At 46.6% G+C, this 18621-nt stretch overlaps 1 protein-coding gene across 1 annotated transcript in view; it reads left to right on the forward strand.

The window, feature by feature from the left end:
* Window positions 1–5297: 5297 nt before the first annotated feature.
* Window positions 5298–18621, forward strand: part of KCNQ2 (potassium voltage-gated channel, KQT-like subfamily, member 2) — a 42114-nt gene continuing 28790 nt past the window's right edge. Inside the window, exons 1-9 of the mRNA XM_009998721.1 lie at window positions 5298–5338; window positions 5478–5568; window positions 6896–7022; window positions 8148–8323; window positions 9452–9577; window positions 11841–11951; window positions 12605–12700; window positions 13390–13484; window positions 16746–16775. Coding sequence (XP_009997023.1) covers window positions 5298–5338; window positions 5478–5568; window positions 6896–7022; window positions 8148–8323; window positions 9452–9577; window positions 11841–11951; window positions 12605–12700; window positions 13390–13484; window positions 16746–16775 — 893 coding nt within the window. The remainder of the gene's footprint in view (window positions 5339–5477; window positions 5569–6895; window positions 7023–8147; window positions 8324–9451; window positions 9578–11840; window positions 11952–12604; window positions 12701–13389; window positions 13485–16745; window positions 16776–18621) is intronic.

The following is an 18621-nucleotide window of genomic DNA, read 5'->3' on the forward strand; positions in this document are numbered from 1 at the left end:
CCCCCCCCCAGGACTCAGTTAATTAAACAAACTGATGAGAAATTAAATCAGCAGTGGTTTGGGTAACTCTTGCATTTTATGCTTTGGTGTTACCCTGTAGCCTCTGGCTCCTGGCAGCCACGTGCTTGTCTTCTCATTATGGAGGCACCAAGCTGGGGATGGACCCAAAATCTTAGCTGTCCTTTGCTGATAGCTGGGAGGGAGCATGGGAGCACAAATCTGGGGTCCTGCCTTTACAGAAGTATAACCTGAGGTACAGGGAGTCAGATCTTCTAAAGCCAACAGAAGGATTTGGAGCCATGGAGCTGCTGCTGGGGCTGAGAGGGGCTGTGCCCTGTGTTGGCAGCTCCCTGGGGGTGCTCTCAGGGAGGATGCTCCTTTTCGGGGTCTGTAATTCCTGGGGCTGTAAAACTAGTGTGAAGTCAGAGATGGGAAAGCGGAGCTGAAGGAGCTCAGAGAGACAACTTGTCCTTCTCAGGCAGGAAACCTCAGGCTCCAGCTGAATTGCTGATTCTGGGACAGACCTTTGCAAAACCAGCTGCTATTCCTGTCTGCAGCGGGAACCAGCCCTGCGCATTCAGGGACAATCTCCCTATCTGCAATTAGACCAGAGCCTATTTCTGTATATCCCATTCCCTCGAGGAATGTTTAGATGAGATGCAGCATTACATTTTACAGGGACATCTTGCTTTTAACCCAGTTTTGGAGCCGAGTTAAGTTAGGTCAAAGGACTTGCTCAGGTCAGTCAAAGAAGCTTGACCACAGCAAGATGATTTTCTTGCTCCTCCAGCCATGCAGCAGAGCCCTTGGCTTCTGCAATTTCATTTCTTTTTCTCAAGGTGCTTCAGAAAAGCAGGGCATTGCCCTTAAGAAACATAAATAACTTGATCTTCATATACAGATAAAGGTGAGATGAGGAAGGCTTGTATTCCTGTACTCATGAATAGTGATTTCTCAGAAGTAGGGAGGAAGCAGAGGCTCTTTTGGGGGAATACCCTGTGGGATGGAACAGAGGCAGTGCTCAGATTTCCATCTGAATAATATGGGTATTGCATGAGACAGCAACTTTCCCTCACATTAAAATCAATGAATGGGCTCTGAGTAAATGCCTGCTCAGATGTTTTAAGAATTACTCAAATGTCCAGTATTTTATACTCTTAATTTACCTCCCAAATGCACCGTAACTGCACTGTGGTCTTTAGGATTCTCTGCTGTGGACTGTTTCTCTGCAGCTGCAGGGATATATTTCTCCCCATCAAGTTTTTAAAGTAAAAAACCTCAGCCTGGAAGTGCTAAAATTGCAGCAGAAAAGAGATTCTTCTGGCAGGTGCACAGGCTGGGTTAATACTTTGGGTTTTCCTCCAGACATCTGGCTCCTCTGTGGCTGCATTTGCAGGGCCAGGAGAATATGCAGACAAGCATTTCCCAGGGATTCATGTTAGATGAAGACAAAGAGGAACATTTGATCTAGAATTTTGTATGCACTGATTATTATTAAGGTTTTCCTTCTGAGTTGAGTAAGTTGAATGAGTAGAGTCAGCCTGTAAAACAAACAACCCCCCCGTTCCCTAAAATCTCTGCCCTTTCCCACTTCTAATGTTCATCTCTGCTTCTTGTGATTTCCAGATGGTTTTTCTTCTTTGAGGCTTCAATACAGAAAAGCTCTTAAGCTCACTCTTACTTGTAAGTGTGGAGATGCACAATCTTTTGCTAGACTAGGGACAAGATCAATGATGCAAAACCTGTTTCTGCTCAAATTGTTACAGTTCCAGGGTTCAGGTCAGGACTCTGGCCCTGGGTGCTCAGGGCAGATGATGCTGTTTCTGCTCCCTGACTCCATCATAAGCAAGTGGGAAAGGGGTTGAAAATTATTTCAAAAGTGGTGGATGTTGAAGGAGAAAACATGTGAGCCCATATCCTGCTCTTTTTTTCTACTTGAGAAATGTGCTGCCCAAATAGAGAAGAGGCAGGGGAAGAGGAGGTGGTTTGGTGACTTGATTGTTGCTGTCATCCCAGCATGTCATTTCAGTGTTGGGCATGGTCAAACCTGCAGGGAATGAGATTCCATCAGGAGCTATTCTGGGAAAGGAGAGCATTTGTAAAGGCACAGGACAGAAAGGCAGGACTCCCTGCTTCTATTTTCAGCTCCACTAGTGACAGAAGTTGCCTTGGGAGAAGGTTTTGGTTGATACTGAGGGATGTGGAAACCCAGAGTGAGGCATTTGTCGTCATGTTTAGCTTTGTGAATGAGTAGCTGGGTTGCAGATCACAGCAGGATTGTGTACATGAGTAAAGATGCTGGATGCTCCTGGCTAAGAGTAGGTGCAATAGGACTGAGTCTTTACCCCTGGAATTACCAGTTTTGCTTCCGATTCATTGGAGTTTTAAATTGAGCTGTAAATAGTTCTGTTCTGATTATGAGGCTTAGAGTGTTAAAAGGCCTTTGACAATCTCCTGGGTTTTGCTTGGATATGGATGTTTATTCACCTTGGATGTCCTTGCACCTTGATTTATTGTGGCTGCTGCATTTTCATGGCTTTGATTTACATTGAAGCTCGATATACCTGAAAGCTGGAGTTCTCCAGAGCCAACAGCAAAGGGACTGCTGGGATTACAGGTGGATTGTCCACAGGCGTTTTGGTTTTATTTTAGCACACATCAATACCTTGTTTACACTGCCAAAGTAATTTTGAAGTATTTTAAGTTGTTTTCCATTGTGTAGCTCCAGTGCCTGTAGTAAAATACTCCTTCCGTTCCAGCTTTGCTCTAATTAAGCAAATCATTAATTCTCTTTCCCAATTGAAGGGAAAGCCAATGAAGTGTGTAACAAGCACAGTGGCTCGTTACAAGCTGGTGCCACCTCCTTTGCTTGTATCCATCTCCATTGCATCCAGAAATCCAACTGCTAATTACTCCACTGTTGCTCAATCAGAGGAAGCCCTGTGTTTTCATGTGTCAGTGAATGTTGTTTTAATACAACTACTTCAGGAATAAATTTAAAGGTCTTTCTATGTTTTGATGTAAATGGCTGTGTAGATTCCAAAGAAATTTCTTTTGGAAGGCAAATTAGATGATTAACCTGAAAAGCTTAATGATGATTCCATTATGTGCTTTTGCTGAGCCAAAGAGAGAAGAAAAGGACAATCTTTCCTATTGCAAGTCATTTTGAGTATTTTTTTTCAAGGAGGAGTTCAGGTGTTGCTCTTCCCATTGTTAAGATGAAGCACAGTGGGTATGACATGTGGATGTGCAGATTTTATGCTGGGGTTTATGAACTGTAATAAGAAGCTTGCACGGGTGCCCTAAGTCACCATAACCTTTGGATGTAAAGCCAGACTTTGGATGACTTTGGATTTAGTAGTATTAGCAGCTGTCAGATTTGCACAGCTGAGTCTTGGCTGAGCCTAAAGGGATCCCAGAGCAGAAGAATGTGCTGGGAGGTGTCTGTTGGAATGGGTGGTGGATGAGAAGATGCAGTGACACAAGGTGTCCTCCTCCTGTGGCTCCAACTTCCTCTGGGCCATCAAGGAGGAGAGTGGTCCAAAACCACACTCTGCCCTTTGCAACCTGGGCTTGGGAGAGGCTGGTGCTGGCTCCAGCCATGCATCCTGTAGGACACAGCTCCTGTCTGCTCAGGAGGAGGATATTGTCTTCTCCAGAGCTCTAAGCAGAATTGGCATCTTTAATGTAAAAATCATTAGACGGGACATAGTTAATGTTCCTTATTGCACATTAACATTAACCAGAGTCAGGCTGCAGACATAATTTGCTTTGATTAGCCATGTAGCTTACAAAAAATTAGATTCATCCCAACCTCTACACTATTTATTGGCCTATTTCCCTTTCCCAGGTTATCCATTATTTGGAGCCCTTGCCTGCACTGTCTGGGTAGATTAGGAGGAATTAAAGCAGAGTCAGCCTTCCGGTTCCCTGCTGCCCTCCCTCCTGGGGAGCTCAGAGGACAGACATCATCTCTGATGTGGACAGACCTCTCAGCTTTCACCTTCCACCCTCTCTCCATAGAGGGTCTGAAAGATGTTGGGATGGATGGAGTCTGTTTGGCTGCAGGGCAGGTTGTGGTTGGCATTTTTATGGCAAGGGTTTTAAAAGACCAGCTTGGGGAAGGAAAATTTGAAGTGAGACTTGGAAGACATACAGGGACATGAGTGGGATTGCAAGGGATGGGGTTTTGTGTTTTGTTTTTGTTTTGTGATTTTTTTTTACTCTGAGCCTTTGGTTGTCAGATCCAGTGTGAGAAGATGAAATGTGCAGTTAGAAACCAGGTAATTGTCCTATTCTTGTCTGTGCTGAATTCATCTTGCTGACAAAGCTCAGAGATGAGCTGAGATGGCTCTAAAGGTCCCTTTCCTCCAGCAGACAGGGATGTTTCAGCCTGTGGTTCAAATAAATACTGCAAATTCCCCTATTTTTACTTTTTACTGTGGCATTAATGGTCATTGCAAAGCCACAGGCATGACCCATTGGTGTGAAACTCCTTTCACTTCTACAAGGAAAAGGAGCAGCCCCCACCAGCTGAACTGAACCTTATAAATATTCAATATGCAGTTTGGAGGAATGTGAGACAAAGCCAGACAGATGAATTATTTAATGCTTTTACAGAATGCAGCTTTTAGTTTCTCCCTGCCCTGGCCTACTTTATTGTATCAGTAAATCGATCTTTAATAAATTAATTCCCCTCCTTTTGTTTGAGCAAGCAGTGGGCACCGTGGGCTGGTGGAAACCTGCTCCCTCCATGGGCAGGTGCCAGGAGGACACTGTCGCTGTGCTCTCGGGTGCTCAGAAGAGAGTCAAGGTCCTGTCATTCATTTTGTGCCTTTTGTTTTGTTTTGGTGTATCCAGCATTCCCAAAAAGCACAGAGAGGGCAGGTTTGATGGGGACAGGCTGGTGTGGTGCTTCTTCTGGGACAGCCCATAGAACCAGATGGCAGTGAGAGTTGGGTGCCCCCTGGAAGGGGGCTTTGAGAATCCCTTATCATTTCCATGATAAATGAGAGGCTTAGTGAGCTGATACCAGAGCTGGGTCCACCGAGCTCTGGGCAGGATGAGGCTCCTTCATGTCTTTGCAAGGCTGGGATGAAGAAGCCAGCTCAGCTGCCTCCCCCATGACAGGGTGGCCCTGGCTGTGTACTGTGGTATTCAGAGTGCCAAGACTTATAGAATCCCAGGCTGGTTTGGGTTGGAAGGGACCTTAAAGGTCATCTAGATCCAACCCTGGACTGGATCAAACCCCTGCTGTGTCCCATGTCTGACCACAGAAAAGCATCAACCTCCTAGTGATGCTACAACAAATCCAGGAAGCAGCCAGCCTTCTCAAGTGGTAGAGTGTTACTCTGGAGTACCTGCCTGAAAAGGGAACATTAAATCCACCCAAAATTTCTTAGGCTGGCACAGATGGGAAAAACTCCTGCTCTGAAGACTGACATTCCCTCTCTTTACTCTTTATTTTTGTTACATAGTTTTCTACTAGTTTTCTCCTGCCTGGTGCTGTCTGTCTTTTCAACCATTGATGAGTACCAGAACAGCTCAGAAGGGGCCCTTTACATCCTGGTAAGTGGGGGATTGCAAATGAAGCTATCAGTGAAATGTTAGAACAGAATCAAAACCACACAAAAACATGAATTTAAGTTGTTGCTTATGAGAAGGAGACCATAGGGACCTGCAGGTAAGGAACAGGGAAAGTGGGAAAAGGAGGAATCTGTATCAGGAATAAACTAAAAATATTTGTAAGGATCCTTTAAAACCCTTCTTTCTAGGCTTTTTCCTGCATTTACCTTCAATTACAAAACACAGTAGTGAGACTGATCCCAACAGCAAAGCAGTTTGATGTCCAGCAGCTCCCAGCATTCAAAGCTATGGATGTTCTGTGCAGGGAGCAGCCTGTGTAGCTGCCACCTCTCCCACACTAGAGCATCCCTGGAACTATCTGATCTGACATTAACCTGCAGAGCTTTGGTCCTGAAACAGCCCAGCATCCCTTGCACTGACAATGTGGCTTCTGCCCATTGGGAGCTGGCAGGGATCCTGCAGGTGCTGTCCCATCTTTTGGCTGCTGGGTTCCCACATCTCCTTTCCTTTTGTCCCTCTGCCTCTGTCCCAGTCCCTGCCCTACATTGACACCAAAAGGCACTGCAGGCTGATTAGGGCTTCGTCAGGTTTGAGATGTGGGAAGAGCTGGGAGGGAAATGAGTGGGGTGTTTGGATGTGATGGGAAGAGCTGCCATGTGTGGCGTTGGTGGGCTTGCTTGGCAGCAAGGGATAGAGGAACTCCACCAGGCAGCCCAGCACCCAGCCAGCCACTCCAGTTTCCTAGGGAAAAAGCTCAAATCACCTTTGAGGAGTCCTAGGATGGAGAAGCCAGTGATTTCCACCTCTGCTCTTCTTCGAGCTGCTCAGTGTTAACCTAGTCAGGACCTGGAGACTGCTGGTGGGGAGATCAGCAGGTACTTCTCAGTACAAACACAGTATGAGAAGATGTCAAACTCTCGTTTGCAATTACCATGTGCAGCACCTCTCACCACCCCAGGGGAGAGTGAGAGAAGCCACAAGGAGGCTCTGACGATCTTCCCAGCCTAGGCTTTCCACTGAATAGACCACTCTGTGGTTTCTGAGGTGTGTGGAGCTGAGGACATGGGTTTATAGTTGCTTTTGGAGCGTGCTCTCCATCTCCTTTCTCTCCTGACTAATTGCTTTGTCTCCCTCCCAGGAAATCGTCACCATCGTGGTGTTTGGGGTGGAATACTTTGTGAGGATCTGGGCAGCTGGCTGCTGCTGCCGCTGCCGCTGCTGGGGGGGCAGGTCACCCCTGTTGCCGGGAGGGCGCCCCCCTATGGACCTGCCGCCCAGCCCTGCCAGCTTGAAAACGAGTCCCTCCCAGGAAATCGTCACCATCGTGGTGTTTGGGGTGGAATACTTTGTGAGGATCGGGGCGGCTGGCTGCTGCTGCCGCTACCGCGGCTGGAGGGGAAGGTTGAAATTTGCCCGCAAGCCTTTCTGTGTCATCGGTAAGTCCTGCCTTCCTGCCTGCTGTGTCCCAGCCCAAAGTGACCATCACGAGCTCTTCCTTGCACAGTGCTATGGTTTCTCATATGCATTTTCTGGGGTGAACCTCAGCTGCTTCATGGTTATCTTGAGAAGGGGAAGAGTGCAAAGGCAGAAGTCCTAATCCATGGATGTGCTTTGTGCTGCTCTGCGTGAAGTCCACCCTGCTTTCTGCAGACCTAGCACACTCTGACAGCCACCCATAGCCACAGAAAGGAGGCTTAGCTCCTTTAGCTCAGGAAAAAGCTGAGTATAAGAGCTGGGATCCTGTGTCCAACCTCAACCCCAAACTGCTCACATTGAAACTGTGTCTTGCTTTGCCTTCCCTGGTGCTACTGAGCTGCCTCACAAGGGAGTTATGAGACTTAATTAATCCTTGTTCGTAAAGTACTCGGCGATCCTCTTGTGAGAGGGGCCATCTGTGCACAGGAGTTATTTTTAACGGGGTAGGGAGTGAGCAGGGGCTGGGCCATTCACTGTGGAGCCTGCTTTCAAATGTCCAGGAGCTGGCAATGGTTGGATGCAGGATTTTAGCTCATTCTGCAGAAAAGCACTCGTGCCGTTTGCGTAGGGAACCACGGAAGAGGAAGGTTCATGGGATCTTTGAGTCTGAGGCATGTAGAGCAAGGCTATTTTTCTGGGCCTTTTCTACATCTGAGCATCCTAGGATTGCTCTGGTGGGTCTCTAGATGTTCATTCCCAATTCAGATGGGGCAATTCGCACCTCTGGACAGCTCTGGGTGACAGGCAGCTGCAGCTGATTAAAAAGGGGCACGTGTTTCGCAAGGATTTAATCCAGTTTAGGTGTGTTAACACTGAATCATATCAGAATTCAGGCTTTGCAGTATTTGACACATTTTCTATGGGAATGCTGAGCACAGGAAAGGAAAGTGGGATGTTTCCAGAAGGTACATAGTGGCTCTTCTCACCCAGGTTGATTTCTGCCATGTTCTTCCAGCAGAAGGTACAACTGATCCAAGACCCCTTTCCCACAGAGCCTTCTGCTGCTGGTGGCAGCAGGTGTGCTGTCCCATTTAGGAGGGTTTTGGCAGCATTTCTTCAGCTTTTCATGCCCTCTGTCCACGCAGACATCATGGTGTTGATTGCATCCATCGCCGTGCTGGCGGCGGGGTCCCAAGGGAACGTCTTTGCCACCTCAGCACTCAGGAGTTTGAGGTTCCTGCAGATCCTGCGCATGATCCGCATGGACCGGCGGGGCGGCACCTGGAAGCTCCTGGGCTCTGTGGTTTATGCACACAGTAAGGTGAGCAAGCTCTGAGTAAGGTTATTGACTCACTCCTCATGCTTCTACCCACCAGAGACGTTGCTTTGGTTCAGTTCTCCACTCTAAACATCTCCCAGACCTGGGGAGGTTGGCAGGACACCGTAGAGGAACACAGGTGGCAATGCAATATCAGGGACACAAGGTCTGATGGAGCTTCCTAACCAGTAGAAGAGAACAAAGAGGCTTTGTTTAGGAGTTTGCAAGGAGTATCTTGAACATAGCAACCACCTGCACACTGATACAGCTTGTTTCAAAGAGTCAGCAATTAGCCAGCAGCCTCATTAAGCACAGATGTTGCTGCGAGCTTGTTGTCTAGGATTCACTCTTCAAAGTGGATGTGCTTCTGGAAGCACGTCCTGTGAGCACGGTTACTGTGCTGGGTTCCTCTGCCCCATGGCAGCTCACAAACTAGTTGCAGAACCAATCCTTGGTGTGAGGCACCGTGGCCTTTCTTTGGCTGGGAAGAGCTGATAATTGTTTTGTTTCCTGCTGCTGAACTTTTAAATGTAACGTTTCTCCTGTTTTCTGCACTTTTTTTTTCCCCTGACAAGCTTAGCTGGTTTATCCAGAAGTGGGTAAAACTCATAGGGAATTCATGGGTCGATCTGATTCACCCTTGAATTAACTTCAATTAAAAAAAAATTAAATTTCCTGTGAATTTTGAATTAAAACTTCCCTAATATTGGGGGGTATTATATCCACAGCCCAGCTTTGTAGCTTCTCCCCAGTTAGTGGAAGGGACGTGGCCTAAGCAGAATCTCCAGAGATTTGGGGATTCCCATATCATTTTTAACCTCAGTTCCATGTTTGAACTGGAGAAATATAATTTTTTTAGCCTCAGTTCCACATCTTGAAATAGCAGAGCTACTAACACTCCTTCTCCATTTGCTGTGTGTGTTTAGATGATGGGGATCACCCTGTGTGTGGCAGTGCCACCACCAATACGTGGTCCCACCTCAAAAAGTGGCACTTCTGATCTCCAACTGAAGCCTCAAAACTTAAACAAATGCAAAGAAATTCAGATCCAACCGCAAGCAACTCTCTCAGCTTTTGGAGATGCACACCAGGATTGCAATTATTCTCTTCTATCCCTTAATGATCTTACAGGAGCTGATTACTGCCTGGTATATTGGCTTCCTGTGCCTCATTCTGGCCTCTTTCCTGGTGTACTTGGCCGAGAAAGGAGAAAATGAGCACTTTGATACATACGCAGATGCACTCTGGTGGGGTCTGGTAAGTAATTCTAGAACAGCTGCTGGTTATTAAAATAAATATCCATCAACCCTCCATCTTCTATCACTTATGTGAGGAATCGACTTATGGAGTGCTTAGTTAACATTTTTATTAAAAGGCTTCAGGCTGCTCCATTTAGCTCTTTTTTTTCTTAAATTAGTCCCGTAGAAAATGTTGGGGGATCACATTTCTTGATTTAGCTGGAACAGCAGAGAAAATTGGAATTGACGTGCTCTCAATCATGGGATTTAGCTCTGTCGTGACACTAAAGGCAGGTTTGATAAAGACCCCACGCTATGGGGTGCTTTGATCAGCATTTTGTCTTTTAATTATTTAAACTCATACTTGGGCAACGTGCTTTTAAACTCGCTGGAATGAATTTTGTAAAATTAATAGGGTCTAAGTGCCAGAAAGACTTCAGGGCTGAAAGTACTCCCCTCTCACATCTTTGCTGACAAAGGAGGAAAGGGCAATACTTTCAGTTTGCTCTGTGTGCATGTGAATTATTGGATTACTTGATTAACAAAGCGAATTAATGACGTTCTAATCTTCTTGCATTATTGTTCTTCTGCTCTGACACTGCAGCACTCTCTTGGCCTTGATTACAAAGCATGTAATGAAAATCCCAGATCTGATCAAATCCCAGTCACAGGCTTGGGGAGGAATCAGCTGATCAAGCAGCTCCTCTGTTCCAACAAAGGGAAGAAGCAGTGACAGAAAAATAACAACAAAGCCAAATTTGACATAACTAGAAAATAAACAATGAGGAAGAAGTGGTGACCCAGATGAGAGCTCAGTCATGGGAGAACCACGTGCAGATTTATTTATCCCTCCTGTTTCCCAGGTTGAGGGAGCCTTTGGCAGAGGATCATCTCTCCCCATTTCAGGACGTGGAGGTGCACTGGGCTGTTTTGCCACTGAGAAGCTCAGAGAAAATTCTGAGCTTCATTGAAATAGACAGATTTTAGTCATTGTCCAACTCACGGGTTCAGTATGGGTGGATGTTAAGAGTTGGGCAAAATAAATCAAATTTCAGGTTCAGAAACTCATCCCTTGGTCTCATCTTAGCAGATCCAATCCTTGTAGTTGTGGCTATAAATTAGAAAAAAAATGTAAACCAACTTTGCAGTGATTATGGAGAGAACATTGCTTGGACTTTGTTTCAGTAAGGAATAGCCCTGTGGATGCATTTTCTAAATGCTTTTCCCAAATGGCATCTAATTGATAGGGCTATTAGTGGGTCCAATTAAACAGTGCTTTGGGATCATACTTCCATTTGTGCACAAGTCATTTTATTCCAACTTGAACTTGTGAGGTTTCCAAAGCCACATCAGCATGGTGTCTGCTCTGGTCCCCAGGGTCAGCTCTCCCCACAGAGAGGGACAAGGACAACTTTCCCCTTGGCACGTGGACCGTTGGGGTCCAGGAATCTCAAAATTCCTAATCAGACCAACTCTCCCAGGCTCACCCTGCCACTCCCAGGCTCTCCAAATGCTCTTGGAAACCTTAGGGGGTACACAACACTTCCCACAAGTGATGTTGGTGGACAGAAGTGAGACAATCTTTTCCAGCTGTTTGGGAGTTCAGGGGATTCTTTGTAACAAATCTCTCGACTCCTTCCCCAGAATATTTGGGAGTTCAGGGGATTCTTTGTCTGTAACAAATCTCTCGACTCCTTCCCCAGAATGCAGGCAGCAGCTCGCCAGCACTCTGGGTACATTGCAATGATACTGCAGAGGGGAATAAACATCCCTAAATTAGGTTGTATGAAGCAGCCATAATTCATCCTGTCAGACTAATATGCTGGTTTTAAATAGGAAGGGAGACCAGCTAAGAGGCACTGCTGGGAGGGTCAGGAATAAACTGTGTCAGCTCTTTATGCATGCCAACAGCCCTGCCTGCTTTCCTGAGATGCCAAAAGGGGGCTTGGGGGGTTGGCTTCCCCTGCTGAAGAGACAACCCCATCTCCCAGAGGAGGCTCTGAGCTGCCACAAGCCTCTGCACCAGATGGCAGCTCTCTCTGCGTTAGCTCAAGGCATGAAAATGCTCCCAACTGGTGTGAAAACCCAGCAGGGAGCTTGTCCCAGCCTCAGGGCATCACTGCTCCCCACTGAGCTTTCCATCCCAAGTACCTGAGGTTCTCCTGGGTACCCCAGCTGCATCTTAACCTGGTCCCCCATACCAGTGCTGAGAGAATTTTGGCTGTGATCTTTTAGTTGTCAGGCTGTCTGACTGAGCACTGTGTGGCTTCTCCTCCCTGCAGATCACTCTCACCACCATTGGCTACGGGGACAAGTACCCGCAGACCTGGAACGGGCGGCTGCTGGCGGCAACGTTCACCCTCATCGGTGTCTCCTTCTTTGCCCTCCCAGCTGTAAGTGGGGGCTGAAGCCTGGTGCTGGGGAGGGCTGAGCTCAGCCATGCCTTCTCCCCAGCCCCTGGAGCTGGTGGCAATGCAACAGCTGCAAACATGCAGAGACAACCCTACTGCAACTTCTCTGTGGCTCTCAGGTCAAAAAAGAGAGAGAGCAAACTGTCCAGATACCCACAGCTCAGGCACTGTGTGTGTGTGAGCAAATGGATAGAAACTCCAGATCTGGCTCTGTATTATGTTTATGAATGTGAAACCATGATTTTCCTGCAAAGGGCTGTTCCTAGAGGTGATTGCACCATTTCAGCAATTACCCCCATCCCTTTTGCAGTATATTTCAGTGTGTTTCATCGATCTGATTTTCTCCTATGGGGTAACTTGCTGAATGTCAGCACAGAGGGGTTAGATTGCACTTTATCAGCTGGCTAGAGGTAGATTTTGGTAAAAGCAGCAATTCCAGTGAGCAGCAGCAAATTCTGCTGCCCCTTCTTTGGGAGCATGGCTGCCAGGGCTGCCCTGGATGGAGGTTTCTCCTTCCTTTCCCTGTTTCAAGCAAAAAAAAGAAGTCAAACCATTGGAGGGAAAGTTTGCTGAAACTTTGTAGTGAAAACTGAACTAACGCTTTGCTAACTGCAAATCTTTGTTCTCTTCCCCAGGGCATCTTGGGTTCAGGGTTTGCCCTGAAGGTTCAAGAGCAGCATCGACAAAAACACTTTGAGAAGAGGCGAAACCCAGCAGCTGGCCTGATTCAGGTGAGGACCATGTCCAGGGAGCCTTGGGGTTGCATTGCCCTGATTTTGGGGGGGTTTAATAGACTTTTAGAAGTAGGGGAGGAGATGGGCAGGTGAAAAACGAGGCTGTGTGTGTGAGGTGTGAGACAGCAGCTGGTGACTGGTCTTGCCTGGGAATAAATGCCAGGAAATCAACCATGGGGAAACAGCATATGTGGTAGGCAATCTGGGGGAGAAAAGGAATGAAATCCAGCCCATCAAGACAAATGCATTAGGACAGTCTGTTTTTCACCCAACTTTCTTATTTTTCTCCCAAAGAGAATATTTATACTGATATAAAGTTACAATTGGGAGCACTTTCTGCACAGTAACAGAAGCCTGTGCAGAAGGCTGGCCTTGGTGATTTGAAATTAGTCATTTGACATTCCCCTGCTCCTTGCTCTGCAAATTTTCTGCCTCCCTAATGTGCAACAACACCCATTTGATCCCTGACCTCACCCTGCCAGTGAGTCCCTGGCACCCACAGCTGGGCTGACCTGGTCACAAGTGTCTCATGGTACCACCCCAAATGTCCTGTATCAAGCCAAGGAAAAGGCAAAATGTTGGATCCATCTGACAGGAAGCAGAGGAGCACTCTGTTGGTGAGTTTATAAAGCTGAGGGTAGTGCTGGCTGTGCCTGTCTCCACCACCCCACCATCTCTCTCCACAGGCTGCCTGGAGGTTTTATGCCACCAACCTGGCCCGGACAGACCTGCACTCCACCTGGCAGTACTACGAGCGCACCGTCACCGTCCCCATGTACAGGTACCTCCTCAGCCTCCCTCTTCAACTGCCACCTCTGTGATGCCACTGTCTCCATATTAATTTTTGTTATCTGGATATATAGTTTCTTTATTCATTTACTTTCTTTTAGGTTGAAAAAGTTGATTTCAAGAGCTCTTAAGGGCTGGTATATACTTTTTTTTTTTTCTTTTGGAGTTGTGTTGTTGTTTTTTTCTTTGGTTTATTGTTTTCATTTTTCTTTTTGGCTTGATTTTAATTTTCCTGTTATTTTTTTTTCTTTTCTTTTCATGTCTGTGTGTGTGTACATGCTCTTCTTTTCATCTTTATTTCTCCACGTCTGCTGGTAGTTGCATTGTGTTGTGACAGTTGCTGTGCCTGGGTGTGAAGACCTCCCTCCCGAGCTGTCCTGGACTGTAGGTAAATGCCACCCTCCTTGTGCCCTTGCTGTGGCTCTTCTGCTGTTCCAGCTGGTTTCTAATGGTCCTTCTGCCTTTCAGCAAATTTCTGCCCCTCCCTTGTCCCCAGGTGCATTTGCCCTGGGTCTCCTTCTCTTTTTTTTTTTTTTTTTCCTCCTAAGAGGAGGAAACCAAATCAGGATTCAGTGTTTCCCCATTTCTTACATTTCATTTATCCATCATGATCTGTTGGCACAGGTAGGGAAGGATGGTGGACCCATGATGGGTGATGCTGAAGTCCCATGGTGTGTGTGCAGCATCCCTCTGGCCTGCTTTAAGGAGAGGGAATTTGTTACCTTACCCAGGCAGCTTTTTTTTTTTTTTCAGCTGAAACAACACAGGCTAGAGCAGTGCTGTGGGAATTCACAGCCCTTTGGAACTTGGAGCCTCATGGAGAGGGGGGGACAGAGTCCCCTGCCATGCCTCACTGCCCTCTGGGACATGGGGGATGGCTGCATCCCCCCAGTCACTCTCTGGGTTGGTGGCATTGAGAAGGAGGCTTCCCTGGAAGCTGAGATGCAAAGCCTTGCAGTGGGTTTTACACTGCCTGGCATTGCAGGCAGGGCTGGGCATCCCTTTCTGGTGTGTTCTTTGGGGCCAGCCTGATCTCACAGGGTTTGTACAGGAGTTGGACATGTTGGGTAGATATTGCTGGAGCTTCATGGGGCTTTGTTGGGTGTTATGGGGCTCCTGGTGCCTGTCTCCCTGCTCCCAAGCAGGGCTGTGGTTCAGCACCAGGTTGTGCTACTGTAGGTGTGAATCCCATTGTGTTTTCCCTTGTTGCTGGTGCCTTTTAGCCCTTGGGAGGACAATCTGGATACATTTCCTAGGGGTAAGCATTAGCCTGTATTTGAAACACAGCAGCCAACGTGTCAAATCATCTTAAAAACCTGTTGGAAGTCACATTGTTGTGGCCAGTAAGTTCTCCTTTAACTCCTTCTCAGCGTGTGTCTGATCTGTTGCCTTTTCCCTGGAGATTTATGAACTGACTTCAAGATTTTGTTTAAGAAAACCAACCCAAACCAACAACCCAACAAGACAAAGCAAAACTGTCTTCCAATAGCATTAAACCTTCCCCACATCAGAGCTTCCCATCCCAGTATTTGACCTGCTGGCTGTATATATGTGGCACCAGCTGAGATCAACTACTGGAGAGGATGAGGACCAGAGCCTGGTCCAAAGTCCGCTGCAAAAGGCAGGAAGTTGGGGGCTGGTTTCAGTGGACTTTGTCAGGTTTTACTGCTGTTGGAAAGACTCATCTTTCCACCCAGCCAGCCATACAGTGACACCCTTTTGCATGAGGATGTACTGGGGTAATTACTCGCTAATGAATCTTGTGTTTCCCGTGGACCTAATGCATGGAAAAAACTAAGCTAAAGAGCTCCAGAAGAGGCTTCATGTAAACTTTGGGGAGCAGAAAGGGGGGGGAAATGCAGTTTAATGAGAAACTCAGATATCTTGAGTAAAAAAGCAGGATAAAGGGTCATAGCAGTTTCGTTGGCTGATGCTGTGGGTGCTGCTCCCAGCACCAGCCCTGAGCAGTAGCATCACCCTGGGCTTCCCTCAGCAAGGGTTCCTGCTCTCCCAGCCTCACCCTTAAATCCCAGCTCCTGGCTGTGCACAGGCAAGGTGAGCATCACCTGGGAAAGTGTGCTGTGGGTGCTCTAGGGGGTGCAACTGGTAGTCAAACTGAATTTTTCACTAAGAAAACAGTGAACCTCTTTTGAATATATTTGGATGCAGTAAATTAATTGGTTAAAATATATATATCACAAAAAGGGGGTAACTGTATGTTCTGGCTGCAGCTTCCATCACTCACACTGTCCATCTCTCCTTGCCTACCCACTTAGCTAACAGATGCTGGCAGCCCTGTGCTGGTGCAGCCACACACATGGTTAGGAAGTGGGTTGGAGGAACACAATATCCTTGTCTCCCTCCTGGGTGCCTGGGGGTGATGTGCAGTCACCACGGCCTTGACACCCTTTCTGCTCAACATTGAGCTGCTTATTGCTCACAGCCCTGTGACTTGGGCTCACCTGGCTTCCCAAGGCACCTCCAAAAAGACTGGCTGCTTGGTGTGAGAAATTGGTCACGTGTGCCTTGGAGGAGTTCACGTGTCTCCAGGACATCACTGCAATCACTGCAGTAGAGCTTGTCTCACTTGTTTGGGAGAAAATGTGGTGGCCTCTGAGAGAATCTCAGATTTTAATCTTTAAGTTCAAAATGTAGTAGAACCAAATCTGAAATTTGCATGAGGCTCCTGTACATGCAGGTATTGTTTGGGCTTGTCATGCATGTTTAGCTTGGTGTGCCTGGACATTGTAACCTGTTATATGTATCAGCCACTGGATTTACAGAAAAAAAAGTCTTCTTTTTATTGTCACTTGAGAACAAGCCCATGATCTCATCTCTGTTGATGCCTTGGTCTTTAAAAAGAGCTAGTAGCACATCATGCTCAGTCTGAGGAGCCCCTGGCTGCTGGGACTGAGGGCTGGGGATGTCTCATGCAAGGTGTCTCAGAGGCCCCCACATTTCCCCTGCTCTTTGGTGCCTGTTTGTTTCAGAGCAAGGTGCCAGCTGCCTGTCCCCAGGGGTGACATGGGCACACGGTGCTTTCCGAGCCGGCTGCAGTGGGAGGGAGCTCAGCCCACGCTCCCGTGCTCATGGTCACAGAGCATCTGCTCCTGGGGATACAATTTGTTCACATGCTAATTTTCTTTATTCTGTTTCTTTTCCCCTTTCCTCCACCCCACCTTTCCCCCCTGTTTGTTTGGTTTTTTTCTTTCTCTTACCCCCTTGGTTTTCCTTGGTGCCACCCCTTGACAAGCACGCAAACGCAAACGTACGGTGCCTCCAGGTATGACGTGCATGTGACTCTGAAACTGTGTCATTGTCACTCCTTGTTCTTCGTTTGGGACTGCAACATACCAAGCTTTCAATTTTTTTTAAAAAAACAACAACAAAACAACAAAAACCCCACCACTACAAACCCCTGAAGGTCGGGTTTTTCAAAGGCATAAGTGAAAACCCAAGGCAGGCTCCCCACCCTGCTGCCCCCAGGCTGCCCCGTGCACCTCCATGTCCAGCTTAGCTGTTGGTGCTCACAAGTGTTGGGAAACTCTCTGCCAAAATGACAGTTTAAGGATGGAGAATGGGAGAGTGCTTGATAAGCTTGCCTCTTTAAGGATGATTTCTTGATGGTCTTACCAGCCTCCTGCAATTCACAATGCTTGACAAGAAAACTTCCCTGTTCACACTTCCAGTTTCCCTCTGCCATCACTCCTGCATGTTCCTCTCTCTCCAGCCCTCTTTTCCCATCCTTCCTTGTACCACTTCCCTCACTCCATGCTGTAGGAGCTGTGCCCACCAGGTAACACTACGTTTGATGAATTTGCTGAACTGATGATCCAGGATTTCCCCCAGTCTGATTTTTTGAGAAGGGGTGTCCCACCTCAGCAGTCTTTTCTTCCAAGACTGACCTAGAGCCCAGCAGTTACCAATCCCAATTATTTACTCTGAACCTTAGCCTTTGGGATGAGTCCAAATGAAAAAAATCTAGACATGGCTGGCTAAGATTTATTATAAATAATATTATCTCAGGTTCTGCAGACAAGAGCAGATCTTAAATCCCAAGCATGTTTTATATGAGGTGGGATCTGAAGGTGTAGTCAAGTCAATATTTTAAGATGGGGAATAAACTGCTTGCATTTCCAGACAGTGAGCCAAGTTCTGTTCTTAGAGCAGTTTAAATCCTCACTAGATACATTAATGCTGTTAGAGCTGATGTGATTTAGTGCCTAATTTCCAAACCTGGTTCCAGTTCTCACAGATGCAAGTTTTACAGCCTCAGTAAATCACACTTACCACTTTGCACGCTTAATTTACAGCAAATTGCATCAATGAATGGCAAGTATAAAATTATGAATGCATTTTCCTGTTGTCCTGAACAACAGTTTGGTTTGAGAATCAGACATTTTTCTCCTGCTGGAAGTGAAGTAGGAAGGTGCCACTTCCATCCCATTTCTTATAATAAAACATTTTATTAGTTTCATAAATGTTCTTAGTTATGAAAAATAGCTTAGACTGGAGACATAACGTCATGGTCAGGGTAATAATTGGCTTCCCATGGGAAATCTAACACAGCATGGAGACTCATTTAAGTCCCCATCCCGTTCCAGCATCCATCTCCTTATCACCTTCTTCCTAATTGCTCATTCTGGGGCTGTTCAAGAACCCCTCATGGTCTCTGTGCATTGTGGTGTGTGTGTCTGTGCTCCCACCCCTCTTGTGTGCTTCTCACCTTGTGTGGTTTTGATGATGTTCTTAGAGCAGTTTAAATCCTCACTAGATACATTAATGCTGTTAGAGCTGATGTGATTTAGTGCCTAATTTCCAAACCTGGTTCCAGTTCTCACAGATGCAAGTTTTACAGCCTCAGTAAATCACACTTACCACTTTGCACGCTTAATTTACAGCAAATTGCATCAATGAATGGCAAGTATAAAATTATGAATGCATTTTCCTGTTGTCCTGAACAACAGTTTGGTTTGAGAATCAGACATTTTTCTCCTGCTGGAAGTGAAGTAGGAAGGTGCCACTTCCATCCCATTTCTTATAATAAAACATTTTATTAGTTTCATAAATGTTCTTAGTTATGAAAAATAGCTTAGACTGGAGACATAACGTCATGGTCAGGGTAATAA

This window comes from Chaetura pelagica, unplaced genomic scaffold (genome assembly GCF_000747805.2).
Source record: "Chaetura pelagica isolate M959 unplaced genomic scaffold, ChaPel_1.0 scaffold275, whole genome shotgun sequence".
In the NCBI taxonomy this organism is placed as follows: Eukaryota; Metazoa; Chordata; class Aves; order Apodiformes; family Apodidae; genus Chaetura; species Chaetura pelagica.